Consider the following 16,061-nt stretch of genomic DNA (forward strand, 5'->3'; position numbering starts at 1 on the left):
CACTTAATTTGCGCGAGCAGGATACAACAGGAATAAGAGGAACAGGCTTTTCCTCCCGTATTAATGTGCGCGCGCAGAATACGGGAGGAAAAGCATGTTCCTCTTGTTCCTGTTGTATCCTGCTCGCGCAAATTAAGTGAGTATGTACCGTTTACCATGCACCATTTTTTTTTTTTATCTTTCGACTTAAGATCTTTCGATTTTCGATCTTTGCCTTCCGATATTTGTGTTTTCTGTAATTTAACATTCTGTCTCGTCACGTAGACCCAACAGGAATTACCCCAAGGCGACACATATGATTAGTTTATATTTTCGTAGATGAGTGCCTACTAAAAATTTTTCAAACGTAAATAATACAAATAGAGACATCTATGTATTGACAATCGACAATTTTTTGATACAAATTTGCGAGAAATACATTCTGTAGGTAGCATTTATAGATTTAACAAATTCGAGATGTTAATAACTCGAATTTGTGATAAACTGAGGCAGAGAATACCGATTTACTGTACCTAGCAATACCAATGCACTACGCTGTAGCCAGAGAAATGTTATAATAATAGAAGTGGCTTTAGGTGTTATATTGTTGTCAAGTGACAATTGTCCACAGACAATCCTAAATATAACTTTAGCATCAGTCGTATTTGATGCTTGGTGGTCGACGTATGTCCGATAAAAACTTCTCTGGGCAAGGGCAATGGGCAAGTGCATCGTTAAAAATTGCACGATGCATTCAAAAACACACAATAAACAACATTGGATACATTTTTATAAGTAAATTCATCATTCAAGTAACATATTATTCAATTAACATCGTATATGAAAGTTTTCATGAAAGCGTCGGCATTCGGCAACAGCATACGCATACGCGTACATTATTGCGTAGTTATGGAAACAGTACGCGTGTTATTGAAACAAGAAATGTATTCGAAAGGGCGCTTCTATCATTATAACATTTCTCTAGCTGTAGCTATGTATACATACATACCAGTGGCGGCTCGTGAGCTGCAGCCCTTCCAGTATAGTACATATGCAAGCCATTTTTTATTGCATTCGACCAACGAGCTGCTACAGCCCGGTTTATCCCTGTGGCCCCGCTACTAAATTTACACGAGCCGCCACTGATACATATGTACATACATATCAAAAAATGAAGTTGTCATTCAATTTTATTGTTTCATTTTTGTGCACTTCTTTATCTTTATGCTTTTTTAAACTTCTTTATCTTCCTGTCCTATTTAATTGAAATTTTTGAACGGCGAATGAGTAGATACAAAATTAACATATTTCGCCTTCAACGTCACCTTTCACTTGCATATTAAAAAGTTCTTTTAGGTCAAAATTAAAATATATTAAAGAATATTAGACTTTTAATACATTTACATAGATACATACATACATGCATGCATAATTTAGAAACACAAGCATTATGTAATATGTATGTATTTATGTACATCGTTTATTCCTTCACGGTATTCATTATAAAATATAAACTCTGTTTTCATAAGTAGAGCTCGCTCTGTTGTTTTATATTAGATATTGTTTAGTCGATGTTGGTAACATTTTACGTCATTCTTGATTGTGGTTGAAGATAACGTTAACGTCAAATATGCAGACAAGCATTAATCCTGCATCGGCTTTGAATATCAATGTTAAGGAATATAATTATACTATAGTTTCATAGTGTCGACACAATCGTACTATACGTTTATTCGATTCACATGCTTTGCATTAATATTTGGTGTTATTATTTTTCAGGGAGTATATATCGAAGAGGTGCGAGAAGATGGCGAAAGCTCTACCGTGTCAACGGCCATATCTTTCAACCGAAACGTTTCAATCGGGTTAGTTTTGTAGTGTTAATTTTTTTTCTGTTGTCATATTTGAAACATTTTCTGATGATTTTGTCTTAATCTATTCACAGCGTGCCTATTGTGCATTTTGCCAAGACAGAATATGGGGACTTGGAAGGCAAGGATTCAAATGCATCCAATGCAAACTATTGGTGCACAAGAAGTGTCACAAACTAGTACAGAAGCCATGCTCGAACGAACATGTCGAGCCTATCATGAAAGATGAACCGAATGGAGAATCTGTTGTATTACATACACCAACCTCGGATAGGGCTTTGTCAGATTCTAAAGACTTCCCAGACCCGCCTCCGGACCTCACTGGGGTATCGGTGCCTGTCGAAGAGCTGAACAAAGGCCCTGAGGATCTGCTCGAGCCGGGTACTCAACGTCAGTACTCACTGAATGATTTCGAATTGATCCGAGTCATCGGACGAGGTAGCTACGCCAAAGTATTAATGGTCGAACTGAAGAAAACGAGGAGAATATATGCTATGAAAGTAATCAAAAAAGCATTGGTGACAGATGATGAGGATATCGACTGGGTGCAGACTGAGAAACACGTTTTCGAAACGGCTTCGAACCATCCTTTCCTCGTAGGCTTACATTCATGCTTTCAAACGCCTAGTAGGTTATTTTTCGTCATAGAATTCGTCCGAGGTGGTGATTTGATGTTCCACATGCAGCGGCAGCGTCGTCTGCCCGAAGAACACGCTCGGTTTTACGCTGCCGAGATAAGCTTGGCTTTGAACTTCTTGCACGATAAGGGTATCATATACAGAGATCTGAAACTAGACAACGTGTTGCTCGATCATGAGGGACACATCAAGCTAACCGATTATGGCATGTGCAAGGAAGGCATTCGACTCGGTGATACGACGTCTACATTCTGCGGCACTCCTAATTACATAGCACCCGAGATTTTGAGAGGCGAAGATTACGGATTCAGCGTCGATTGGTGGGCGCTTGGAGTACTCCTGTATGAAATGTTGGCTGGAAGATCGCCATTCGACATTGCCGGCGCGTCGGAGAATCCCGATCAAAACACTGAAGATTATCTATTCCAAGTTATTTTGGAGAAGACTATTCGAATTCCACGTTCATTGAGTGTCAAAGCGGCGTCTGTGCTGAAAGGTTTCCTCAACAAGAATCCTCAAGAGCGCTTAGGGTGTCACCGGGAGAGCGCCTTCGTCGATATTGCCGAGCATCCATTCTTCAAATCCATCGATTGGGAAATGGTAAGAATGAAAAGTATTATTTTCAATATATAATCTTGTGCTGAATAGTCGCTTATTCCATTTGAAAAAAAATCACAATTGACGTGTCTATGAAATCTATACAAACAACGTCTGAAAAAATTTGAACTATTTTGTATGACAAAAATACTGTTTCTATTTTGTTACGTTACAGTGATGAAAACAATTAGTGAGATTGCATATTTAGGAAGTCTTCTACAATTCGGAGAAGTTTAATTTGGTTAAAGAAGAGACTATAGTAATTGCTCAGTTTATTGTACGAAAAATAGTCTTTAGTACGTTCTATATAAACACTTTCATATGTTCCGTAATATGTACGTAGCGTAGAGGAAACAACAGTAACTGACACGATCTATTCATATTATACAGCAGTACATGTTACCGAAATGTACTGCTGTATATATTCCATATGCCACTGTGGAAAATATTCACGCATGACGTAACGTCATAGTGGAGAGTGCACCCGTACTAACGAAAGTGCTGCATATGAATATTTTCGGAAAAGTCATATTGTGACAATATTGGTTCTACGGCACAACGCAAGCCGATTTTTCCTTGCACTCGTCCAAAACAAGTATGAATGTGCCACAAACGGCCAGTACTGTATGTATGAATAGAAGTAGTCTTTTCCGTGCAGTGTTGTGCCGAGCTGTTGACGTGCAGTGCTAGATAATATAAACAGACTTTTAACCGTAAAATTATATACATAATCAAAAACATATTTTCTGTATCATTTCCTTTCAGTTTTTTACAAACTTTTTATTAGCTTCACTCTGTTGGTTCGATGACATTTCTACCCATCAAAAATTTGTGATTTGATTTTGAACCACCCACATTCTTTAGTTCGCTTTGATATTTTACCAACATATAAGGGTTAGCTAACATTGAAGTCAGCTTATGTCTCCAACATAAAGTTAGAGGAGTTTAATCATTAACGAACTCATTAAAAATTACATTAGAATCTTTTGTCAGATCGAAGCGATGACAGTTAGCTATACAAACGCGGCTTTATACCGTCAAATTAAACAGTGGTAAAAGTTACTTTTACTCTCATCTCATATAAGCTTAACATTACCAGCTTTTATGCTTTCTTATATACGTTTTTAATTCACTAATAAATTATTCCTTGCTACAATTAAATATTATAATAATCAATAAGATAATGAGAATTTATTTTTCGTTTTTTATGATATAATTTTCTGCAAAACTTCATAATAAAATATTAGTTCAAAAAGAATGGGTTATTATCGTATAGAGTAGATGGAGAAATAGTTTAAATTAAAAATTTTATTTTTGCGATATTTCATATTATATCCAAAATAAAACTTCTCCGAACGGTATTATGCAACACACTTTAGTGTCTATCAACAAATAAAACAATCAAGTTGGTTCAAAAGCATGTTTTTATTACTTAAAAAAATCCTAAAACAGGCACTCTATTATATTATATATTATAATATATTATTATCTTTATATAAAACATCTCTAATTAAAACTCACGATGTAATGTATATTGTACGTATGTGTGTGTGTGTGCATTGTCGGATCGAAATTATTCGGAATCCCAGTTGGGCAGGAAACAGGTGCCGCCTCCGTTCCTACCGTGCACCTCCTCGCCGTGCAGTGTGGTCAACTTTCCCGAGGTGCCGGACAATTCTCCGGCAGAAAAGCACGATGCTGTGGTGCAGCAATGCGTATTGAACCAGTTCGGGCAGAAGCGTAAGCTACCGACGGACGCCGAGAGACGTCACTTATGCCTGCTCCAATGTTTGGACAATTTTGACAGCCAGTTCACATGCGAACCACCGGTGCTGACTCCCGACGACGAGTGAGTCTAGCATGGACCCCTCACGTCCGTCACGTTTTCAAAAAGCTCGGAGCATGGAGTCATTGCTGAATCAGCTTTCTTAATACGTAGACATTTATATTAAAAAGTATATATGTACAATATGTATCGGTGAAATGGAAATAATCCTGATGATCGAAAATCAATCTAAATGCAACATTTCAATGTTTGGCTGAACAGTCCTCAGGATGTGATTTCGTTTCACGATATGTTATTGAGAGTAGATGTCGGCGCTTCTCTATACACTTACATAATATATGTATATATATGACAGTTATTATTACTAGACCATTAGTCGGTTGAATGATTTATATTATTTTGATTTAATTCTTATATATAATATACAAGACACAAATAATCAACAATAAATCAAGGTAAATTAATATATACACTTTAGATAGCACATAATCATTCGGCACTATATTTTATCACATGTGAACGTTTTATATACGATATATTATATTTTTATACACACAAATCGTCTATTTCAGTTTGTTAATCATTATCATCGCCTACGGTTCGGTGAAAACCTTTATAATGTGTGTATTGTGTTATTCTGAGAACATCGTATCTGTATATTGATTCTTCAAGATTCACTATTGAAAGTCTGTCCTTTGATATTTATTTGTATATAAAACCCTTTCAGTTTTATAAGTAAATGGATCCTCCGCCATTACGATGGTGCAAAAATATCGTGTAAGACGCGTTTGAAATTTGAATTTCTGAAAAGTGCCTGACGTCTATCCAAAATAATAATTTTATTTTTATTAAACATTTATTTACATAAAATATTTTATACCACACAATATATTTTAATTGGCAAGACGATTCGTGATATCAGCATAATGGAATTTAATAAGCAGAGCAACGCCCTATTTCTATTGACTCTCCCGTGTTTCGTTCTGTAGCCGAAATTAACTTTCCATGTTCGTCCACACGTATATATTTCATCCTCGTTACATTCGTGCACGTTAATTAACTAACCACTTTACCTTTTCAGCGTTTCATATTACCCTATTTATTATGTGCAGATTTTTTTTTAAATGTAACATTTCGCACACACGTTTACTTATTATACATTCGTCGTCGGCATGATTTTATCATGGTTAAGTTTCGATTTGTTTCTTTCCGGCTTCTTCTTTTTTTCGTTTTTGTTCTTGTAGCTTGAGCAGAAGCAAGTGCAGCCACCGTTCAAGCCCCGCTTGGACTCGGAACGAGATCTCGCAAACTTCCCGCCGGAGTTTACCGACGAGCCGGTCCACCTGACACCGGACGATGCGTAAGTACTCTCAGTATAATGCCCTCCGGTATATATACTTTTAGATATATATCTGTGTGTGTATGTTCATTGTGTATATTTGCGGGGTTTTCGTACTATTTAAATGATAAATATTACTCATCGGATGCAAGATAAGTGTTGCATGACATTTCATAATTTGATATTATATATATAATAATGTATTCTTAAGAATTAAAATGGCGAATGTGTAGAATTTTTAATTGAATTCATTTTATTTGTTTGATTTGGAATGTCGCTTTGTAAACGTTTATGCTGAAGTTAAATCATTTTGAATTTTGCATATACATAAAATCGTTTTTAGTGTATTTTAATATATATTTTATTATAAAATCTGTGGTAGTGTTTTTAAATAATTTAATTACTTTTATACAGTTCAATATAACATATTGTATTATATTAGCATGAATTTCATATAATAACTACCGCCAATTAATACAGTGGTTCTTCTACATACATATAATGTCTTCTACTTTTATCAATTCCAATGAAATATCATAAATTTCAATATAATAGCTCGGTGGTTACTTTAATGCTAACCACCGAGACGTCTCGGTTTCGAACCTCGATTGAAAGTATTTCTGCAGTGCTGCTGGTCGTATTTTGATATCTGTCGCTCCAAGTCGATCATTTCCTATCAGTGTTTGTCAATTTATCTGATTTCTTTTGTGAAACGGTTCCTCATCAAATTGCCAACTAACCTACCTACTATTTGTAGCCACTCTTTATAACCTATAAATTTATATATGTACAAGTTTAAAACCATAACCATTGGGGCAACCTGTAACGTTACCAGGGTAATTTTTTTTTAATGAAATAATAAATATATAAAAAAATTGCATAAGTTATTATCAGTTAAATTATGCTATTGCATTAATGTATAATTAATTTAGAGTAAATCATCTCTAAATTCGATGTTATGAATTAAAAAAAGTTGAAAGTTCAAAACCTCAACAATCTAATTATGTAAATGTATCCACATTTGGAACCTCTGTATTAGTTTCATAAAGACCCATCAATATATCTAGAGAATAAGTGACTCCAATTTTACCCATGATATATGTATCGTAGTTGCTTTTTGACTTACAGGATTGTCATTTGGATACATCAGTTCTTTTCTCAATTTCTCTTCTTCACATGATAATTCACTGTGAATTGTTTTAGATCTTTTTGACTCACAGAATTACCAATTTGGAAGGAGGACGTTTATGTTTCTAGACATAGTGGTGGTGGATTTTCGTATAAACTTTGATCATATGAGGAACTTTTAAGTGATAACTGCTCTTAAGTAACTTAATATATAATGTATATAATAATAATATATGAGAAAACGTCATATAATATCAATGTTTGCTTGTATGATCAGTATAAATACGATACTTATTCAATAATATAGAGTTAATTATTAACCTTCTCTGTTTCAGTCATGTCATTGAAGAGATTGACCAGTCAGAATTCGAAGGTTTCGAATATGTGAACCCGCTTTTAATGTCGTTAGAAGACTGCGTGTGACGCCACGCCTGTCTGTTGCATCCTTATAACGATCCCTTCACTCAGGTATTGTAATTCAATCTACATAAATACTTACCATAGTTAACAATCAAAGTCCTCATATTCTTTGAATTTATCGGGTATGTTTATGATTCCAGCCGTACGGTGTATATCATCCAGTAGGTCCACCTTGTGATTCTTCATCGGAGGCAGACTACGATGATGTAATAGAAGATTTATCAAGTCTACAAGTTGAGCCACGTCCCGCACACCGAACCCTACTCCAGCATATGTTTTGCCTACCGCTCAACTGAAAAATTTCTAAGCTATTATAAATATATGTATATATATATATATATATATATATATATATATATATATATATATATATATATATATATATATATATATAAATGTATCTATATATATATATTCACATCTTACCGTTCCGTTTGTTCATGTGCGAACGGTCCGTTTATATATATACTGTATAGTTTGTATCGTTGAAACCACTAACTAACTAACTAACTAGCACTTATTTAATAATATCACGTGTACATATTCAAGATGGTGTATTTTGAATATATTCATTCTTCAAATTCCTAAATGGCTAAATTGAAATATTCTACATATACATATATGTATATATATATATAATGATTTGATGTGTTATTATTATATTAAACTACCTGCAAAGCTTCATTAGATATTTATCTCGTATACATATTTATATATATTTTATAAATTTAATTGTTACAGTTATTATTATTATTATGGATTAAAAATTTGTCAATGAAAAATAAAGCAATTTTTTTCACTAGATTGACTGCATATGTGCCAATGAAAAAAATACTTAAATATGATGTGAATAAAAATTTAACGGAATAAAAGTCGCATTTCCTTTGCAAACAATAAATCATATATAATATATATATTTACGTATTGAATGTAATGTACATTAAAAAATAAGAGCTTTCAATGATGTCGAATAGTGATTTCAATATTTATCAACTTATATACTAAAATACGTGCTCACTTAAATTTGTGCTAAGTTTTTTGTTTCTTTTCGTAAAACGTAAGTTGGATATAAATATATTGTAGACTTTTTTTCAATACATGAAACGACGGATCGTCGCGTATTATATTCTTGTTATTATATTTTGCACTACTGAATTTTGATCGGATACACTTTTTCCAGTATTAGAGTGAAGGGCTTACTCGTTTACTTTGTATTATTCTAATTTAAAAGTCTGCGCATTTGTATTGAATTATTTAATATATTTTAAAACAATATGTCTGTCGTGTCGATCGGCTTAAATCGAAACTGTAAAAGTATTAAGTTTTGTATTCAATATAAGCATGTTTTCATTTGAGCCGATCGGTCACACTTTAATGCTATTTAGTTTATTGTCTTATTATTATTATTATTATTATTCCAATTAATAAGTATTAAATTTATTATTATGTATTAAGTTTTATAATCTACTGACGTCTGTTGGTTACGTTTTGGTTTGCGATTATTACGTCTTCCAAAATAAAATACATAAATGAAAAGTTGCACACGTGTGTTCAGTTCGTTTCGATTACTAATACGTATGTATGTATGTATGAACAACACGAGTATGTATACGTTTGGATCGTTCTTTGTAAAATTAAAAATTGCAATTTATATCGACAAAATTGAATTATAACCTATATAATTAAATATATATATATATATATATATATTAATTGCTAGTTGGATATTGATTACTAAAATATCCGAACTCTTCAAGTAGATACTGAACTAAAAATACTTTCTGTATAGGGCCTTCTCAAACATAAGGAAAAATTGTACGCAAAAAAAAATAGTTAACAAATTTTTTCGTATACATATATATAATATATATATATATATATATATATATATATATATATATATATATATATATATATATATATATATATATATATATATATATATATATATATATATATATATATATATATATATATATATATATATATAAATACATAATAATGAATATAAATAAATAATTCATTCACATTTTTCTTTCATGATGTGCGATTAGATATTTAGATAGTTCATAAGAATGGTGTATTAAAATCAATCATTGTATTAAATTTGCAAGAAAAGATATTAATTAAACTCTTCGACTGATATCTTTCAACAAAAGTTTAATATACATTATATATTATAAATAAAACACATACAATACATACACATAATTACACACACACACTCAGATATATGTTATATTGTTAGACAGAGTCTCGGACAAATTTATTCATAATTATTCGTTTATTATTGTACTTTAAAAGCTTAATTTGGTGCCTCAATCATAGCCGCATTCTGCGTCTTTAGGGATGTGTGTGATGTTGATTTTTAAATATTTTTAATTTACTCATCCCTATACGACGGTTACACTTATATAGACGTATAGACTTATATACATATGTATAAATATTTATATATGTGCTTGTATAGCGATATGGATTTATATTTATAAGTTTTTTCTATATCTAAATTGATACTTAATCGATTGCTCAACTTTTGTTTTCGTTCATTCCATCATTTATATTATCGTTTCGGTTATACATAACTACGCGTATTGTTATGTATGTGATCTTATCTTTCATTTTGTCGGAAAAGAGATGTTGGAAAATTTTATACTTATACACGTATATCTTGTTACGATTACATTGAAAAACTATATAATTTATGACGTGTTAGATGATTAACAAGATAGTTATTGAATATTTAAATTTAAAAAAAATACAGATGCATAAATTTTTTGAGAGTGTTAAATTTCTGTGATATGTTTAATAATTCTGTAAGTTTGTCGGTGAATCAAAAGTGAATATTATAAAAATTTGGTCGTTTTGTTCTAAGGGAATGTCGGTTTGCAGTTTTCTGTCTCGATACACATTTGATAATGTTCGGATTGTTTTTATTTATGTATATGCAATTAGTGTCCACATTCATGATTATGTATGTAGTCTGAAGAAGCTGTTTTGTATTCAGTTAAATATCGTTCATTTCAATGTATATAGAATGTATCGATGTTTTTAAAATTGCTGAACACTTGTATGTGTCCTATCAATTCCACACGTGCGTTTATTATCTAAAATTATTAATTAATAAACATACAATATTAACTTTTGATTTCGATAAATGTATTAGTACTTTGATATTAGCAAAAAAAAATTCATATGATTATTGTCGTTAGTAGTGATCAATCTTTTTATTTTTGTTCCTTTTTGGGCGATTTTGTTTGAATATAATCGTACTTACTTTAAATTATAAATTAATCGCTTAACCCTTTCGACGGTTCTTTACGAATTCAAAATATAACCTTTGAATTCTCTAGTTTATTATTAATTATTTTCATAATTGTATTTTTAGATGTAAGTGGAGCATTTTTGCATGTGTTTACTTAATTTAATTTGAATTTCATTCAAATATTATTCATTATAATTATTATTGCATCAATTTAACTATTTTTCATTTTTACGTTGCATAATTTTATTCATCTATTGTATTTTGATGATTTGAATAAACTTTATTATGGAAAAATCATTTGATTATTTTTATTTTTCTCATCTCACTTCAATGATCACTCATCACATCACTGATTATTTATTACATACATACATATATTGTTATAAACAAATACATACCAGTCCCTTGAAACGACCTAATAATGATGTGATATTTGAAGAGACGACATAATATGTGACTTAATTTGTAATTCATTCAGCACTTGAGATATAATAAATAATTAAAAAAAAAAAGAAAATATGTAGTATACTGTAAAAAGTTTTAAAATTATAAAATGATGCTTATTGAATTATATAACTTCCCATCATATACTGTATTTTCTATTTCATTCGTAGTTTGCATCCTACAATAAGCTATGTACATAAGTTAGTAGTTTTCATTACATAATAAAAAGTGAATATATTCACCTGGATAGCGCCAAGTACTTACAAGTACATATATTCATACATAATCAAATTAATAATAAACAAAGAAAAATCACAGTATAAAAGTGATCCAATTTATTAATTTTGCAATAAGAAAAAATGCTGACATTTGTCAATAATGTTCTACTTTTGATGTTTGGTTTAAATTTTGAAGTATGAAATTTATTAGTAGCCTTCATACAACGGTCTAAGATGGATTTAATACAGTTTTTAAAACTTTTCCTTCTAACAATTACTATCAAGTCTATCAAAACTTGGGATCTATCCCACTTCAACGTGCAAAATTATTCATTAGTAGACGTGTCGATTTTCAACAACCGTGCGTTCGTTTGCATCAAACCTTTTGAAAACTTTCCAAATGAGACTTATCCGACGTTAGTGGAAGTGCCGTGGCCGGAGAGCGTTGTGTACCCTCGAATTTTTCCATCTAAAGAATATTTCTCCAAAGGAAATTGTGATTACTTTCAAAACATAGTCAGCACTGATGTTGACTCGTTGGGACGAATTTGGATTCTAGACGAAGGTGATGCAGAATTCAAATGTTCAGGAAAACTAATTGTATACAATTTGTTCATGAACCGCATTGTACACAAATTCGAAATCAAACGATCTAAATTCAAGCTTTCCAAAGTGATCGTAGATACATCTCCGTTACAACTGAGCCAGAAAGCTTACGTCGGTGTTCATAATAAAAACATATTGTACGTTTGTCGTACAACTAGCACTAGATGCAATTCGATGCATCTTAAAGTGACTGGTGGGCAAAATCTCAAAAGTAATTTAGTATCCACTGAAAGCATAGCACTGTCTAAAAGAGATAAAACTTTATATGCAACATCTTCTACTGGGCTTGGATTGTATAAAATTAATTTGGAAACATTGCAAAATAGAATTTTTCTGGTGAGTAATGTATTTGTTTTTCTATAGAAATTTTAACAAAAGTTAATTAGAGCATATATTAAACAATTGAAGCGTTTTTTTTTTTTATTATAGATATTAAAATTTGTATTCATTTGTTTATGTAGGAATCAGATACAACTCTAAGTGCGCAATATGTTGGAGATAAACTCGGAAAGTCTCGTGGACTTTTGATGCATCCACAACATGGTCTCTGCTATTATCTCGTTAGAGATTTTGCCATCGTTTGCTGGAATATGACGTGAGAATATTTTACATACAATACATTAAAGATATACACATATTTACTGTCGTTTAACGTTACTAAAATTGTATATTTTCAGACCACCACTTCAAGCGGAAAATCACAATGTACTGGAACAGTCTTACGATAAATTACCCAATGTCGTACAGCTTATATCGGACACACCTGGCAACATTTGGGCTGTAGTGAATCCAGATATCGGCTCTCAGCCGAAATGCGTTAAAATAATAAACCATTATTAGCTTATCTAAATTTTACGTTTATTAGCCAGCAGCATAGTCGAGAGGCGCCGGGTTCGATCCCTGGGCCCGGGCCTCGAATGAAAATGAATTTGTATGCTGTTGGTTAGACCTGGATTTGTGACTTCAGGTTGATCGTTTCCTATCAGAGTTTGCCAATTTTCTCTGATTTCATTGTTGAAACGGTTCCCGGAAAAAAATAGGCTAAAAATCCCTCCTATACGATATGTCACCTATAATTTGTTAATTAATGTACAATAAATAAGTTTGTGTACATATGTCTCATTGATTTACGAGTTTTACAGTGTCTCGTAATTCAGTGATTTATATAAAAATGCTGAATTGTAATTTATAAATTTGTAATTGGCCAGGAAGGCGCATTGAGGTTTACCTGTAAGGCCTTCCTGGTATATATGTAAAAATAAAAATTAAATTAAATAAAAACTTTTCATTTAAAAAAAATTGTTTTATTAAATAAGTACACAAAAATAAATAGTATTACAAATATTTGGCATGCATATTGTAAATCGTTTTATACTTTTACATATCAACAATTTGATGGATTACTCCGACACCACATGTGTCTCCAAGATAATCTTGGAAATTCGATTGTATTACTTTCATCTTGCCTTTCAATACATCTAGAGCGACTGACGTTGGCAGAAAACCATCTTCACTAACAAACACCGATCTCAACGTCTCGGGACAGAATTCTTCGTGGGTATTCCAACGATAAATCTCAGGCTCATTCCTATACCGGAAATACAATTCATGTTTGTCCACACCTAAGAATACCATCGGTGCTACTTTTGAACCGACATCTGCAAGTAAAATAATTAAATACAATTCAAGTGATAAAATACATACATATATGAAACAAACTAATAAGAAACAAAACCTATAATTTTTCCTCTCTGTTTTCCTTTTTTCAAATAATCCGTTTTAATAGAAAATATATTGGGTGAATTCAAATATGTAAGATATAGAGTAGATTTTCCCAAAAGACATTTAGTGATAGCTAAATATAATGTATCAAACGGTTCAACAGTATTGGTTACACATTCCGGAAGCACTGCTCGGTATCCCACGTCTTTTTCTATGTCGTATACTAAAATAGCATGTGATGCAGCATCACTGATATACCTTGAATCAAAATTTTAATACAATTAGAACTAAATTCTATAAAATAATAATAGCAAGCAATGTTAAATCCTTACAAATGCACTTTCCCTAGAATATCATAATCTACAACAATATGTTGCAATCGTGAATTCTCATCAGCCAATGAAGATATATCCAATGTTTTTAAAATTTTTCCAGTAAGAAGAGAGATACATACAACCTTAGGTGGACATAATGTACTCGGTGACATTAAATTATTTACTACTCCGGAATCTAAAACCCAGAGAAAGCCCTGAAAAAAATACAAATAATCAGAAATTTTGAGATTAAAATGGAATCATATAACAAATTTAAAAAATTTCGTTTTACGAGGTGATCTTTATAAAAATCAACGGCATTTTGAATCGCTGCACAATTTCCTTCTTCGTGGTCTTCTAAACTTGGATAAGGATCGAATACGGGCTCTCCCAACTTCATTAACTTATCATATATAACTAACGAACACGGATTTCCTCTTTTGAATCTGTGAAATATAAACATAATATTAAAATCAAACTGCTTTTGCTTGGTTTAATACACAATGTGCAATAAATATACCTGGATGTCAACAGTATAATTTTATCGAGATGAAAAGCTGCTTTAGTTGCTACGATATTTTTCGAAATATATTGCCCCGTAGCTGAGCTTAGTTTTTCAATGCTATTTGAAGGGAAATTGATCGGTCCACCCTCCCAAGTTAATGCCGTTGTCTCAGGACACAAGTTGTCGATCAACGTTGCAACACTACATCCAAAACATATATTTAATACAGCTAATAAAATCTTCATTTTGTCACCAACTAAAATGCATGAAAAAATTAAAAAAAACATACGTATTTAAAATGTTTTAGATTTTGATATTATTAATCGACAACAATTCAACATACCTTATATGACCAGATAAAAATGTTCAATTATTCAATGAAAACATTTGTATTTGCCGCCCGACCAAACTAAAATCCAATTTGATACAGTTTTATATAAAAATGTAAGTGTGAATTTTTCGCAAGATAAGTGATTTATTTTTTGCATTCATACATTGATGTGTACTATATATTTTTAAAGTCGGCATACGTGTTTTCCACCGTTTTCAATGGTCACGAACGTTTTAGCTTTTCATTGTAATGACAAAGCTGTTTTTATTGCAATTAAAATTTACATTCAAATTTAAATCATTTTCAATTAAAAAATGAATATAAAAACTTATATTTCAAATTTCCATTATATACAAATCTATATATAGTGGTTTTTAAATAAAAATAAAGAAGTGATCTGGTGCAATCTAGCCATCTCGTTCTCCGGCGATAGGGTATTTTAGACTATACTCGTTGCGGGTGAGGAGGCCCCATGTTGAGGATTTTGTAGATTGATTTCATTGACTTATAAAACTTATGACTTATTATACATCATCATCTACAGTCGTTCACCATCCACTGCTGGATGAAGGCCTCTCCAACACGCTTCCAATCGTCTCTGTTTTGCGCAACTCTCATCCATCTCACCCCACACATTTTCCTAATTTCGTCTACCCATATTCCCCGCGGTCTTCCTTCTACCCTTTTGCATTCTCTTGGGTGCCATTCAAGCACTTCTTTTGTCCACCTTTCGTCCATTATTCTAGCCACGTGGCCCGTCCATTGCCATTTCAATCTATTTACTCTATCCACTATGTCCACTACCCTTGTTATACTTCTCACCCACCTGTTCCGCTTCCTGTCTTTCCTCGTTATGCCTAGCATACAGCGCTCAATACTTATTTGAGTGCATTGGACT

The 16,061-nt window shown here is 32.0% G+C and overlaps 3 protein-coding genes across 3 annotated transcripts in view; 2 read left to right on the plus strand and 1 right to left on the minus strand.

Moving 5' to 3' along the window:
* The window catches only part of aPKC (protein kinase C iota type), a 191,539-nt gene extending 183,515 nt beyond the window's left edge, over nt 1-8,024 (plus strand). The window contains exons 5-9 of the mRNA XM_077444358.1: nt 1,759-1,844; nt 1,925-3,088; nt 6,116-6,231; nt 7,674-7,806; nt 7,899-8,024. Coding sequence (XP_077300484.1) covers nt 1,759-1,844; nt 1,925-3,088; nt 6,116-6,231; nt 7,674-7,761 — 1,454 coding nt within the window. The 3' untranslated portion in view covers nt 7,762-7,806; nt 7,899-8,024. The remainder of the gene's footprint in view (nt 1-1,758; nt 1,845-1,924; nt 3,089-6,115; nt 6,232-7,673; nt 7,807-7,898) is intronic.
* Nucleotides 8,025-11,919: 3,895 nt separating this feature from the next.
* Nucleotides 11,920-13,131, plus strand: yellow-k (L-dopachrome tautomerase yellow-k). The gene is made up of 3 exons (XM_077444956.1): nt 11,920-12,627; nt 12,753-12,886; nt 12,969-13,131. Exons 1-3 carry the CDS (start codon nt 11,920-11,922, stop codon nt 13,129-13,131), a joined length of 1,005 nt encoding a protein of 334 aa, XP_077301082.1.
* A 537-nt stretch (nt 13,132-13,668) lies between these two features.
* On the minus strand, nt 13,669-15,077 carry LOC143921606 (major royal jelly protein 1-like). Its single transcript, XM_077444957.1, has 5 exons — nt 14,848-15,077; nt 14,620-14,773; nt 14,346-14,542; nt 14,027-14,271; nt 13,669-13,949 (listed from the first exon to the last, which is right to left on the minus strand). Exons 1-5 carry the CDS (start codon nt 15,075-15,077, stop codon nt 13,669-13,671), a joined length of 1,107 nt encoding a protein of 368 aa, XP_077301083.1.
* Nucleotides 15,078-16,061: the final 984 nt, after the last annotated feature.

This window comes from Arctopsyche grandis, chromosome 13 (assembly GCF_051622035.1).
Source record: "Arctopsyche grandis isolate Sample6627 chromosome 13, ASM5162203v2, whole genome shotgun sequence".
Lineage (NCBI taxonomy): Eukaryota > Metazoa > Arthropoda > Insecta > Trichoptera > Hydropsychidae > Arctopsyche > Arctopsyche grandis.

Excerpts from the sequence above, each read along its gene's own strand:
- yellow-k (XM_077444956.1), top strand. The coding sequence starts at position 11,920 with ATGGATTTAATACAGTTTTTAAAACTTTTCCTTCTAACAATTACTATC. Across the intron at positions 12,628-12,752 it reads TGCAAAATAGAATTTTTCTG|GAATCAGATACAACTCTAAG; the intron begins GTGAGTAATGTA and ends TTGTTTATGTAG. Across the intron at positions 12,887-12,968 it reads ATCGTTTGCTGGAATATGAC|ACCACCACTTCAAGCGGAAA; the intron begins GTGAGAATATTT and ends GTATATTTTCAG.
- LOC143921606 (XM_077444957.1), bottom strand. The coding sequence starts at position 15,077 with ATGAAGATTTTATTAGCTGTATTAAATATATGTTTTGGATGTAGTGTT. Across the intron at positions 14,543-14,619 it reads ATTTTTATAAAGATCACCTC|GGCTTTCTCTGGGTTTTAGA; the intron begins GTAAAACGAAAT and ends TATTTTTTTCAG. Across the intron at positions 13,950-14,026 it reads ACAGAGAGGAAAAATTATAG|ATGTCGGTTCAAAAGTAGCA; the intron begins GTTTTGTTTCTT and ends TTTTACTTGCAG.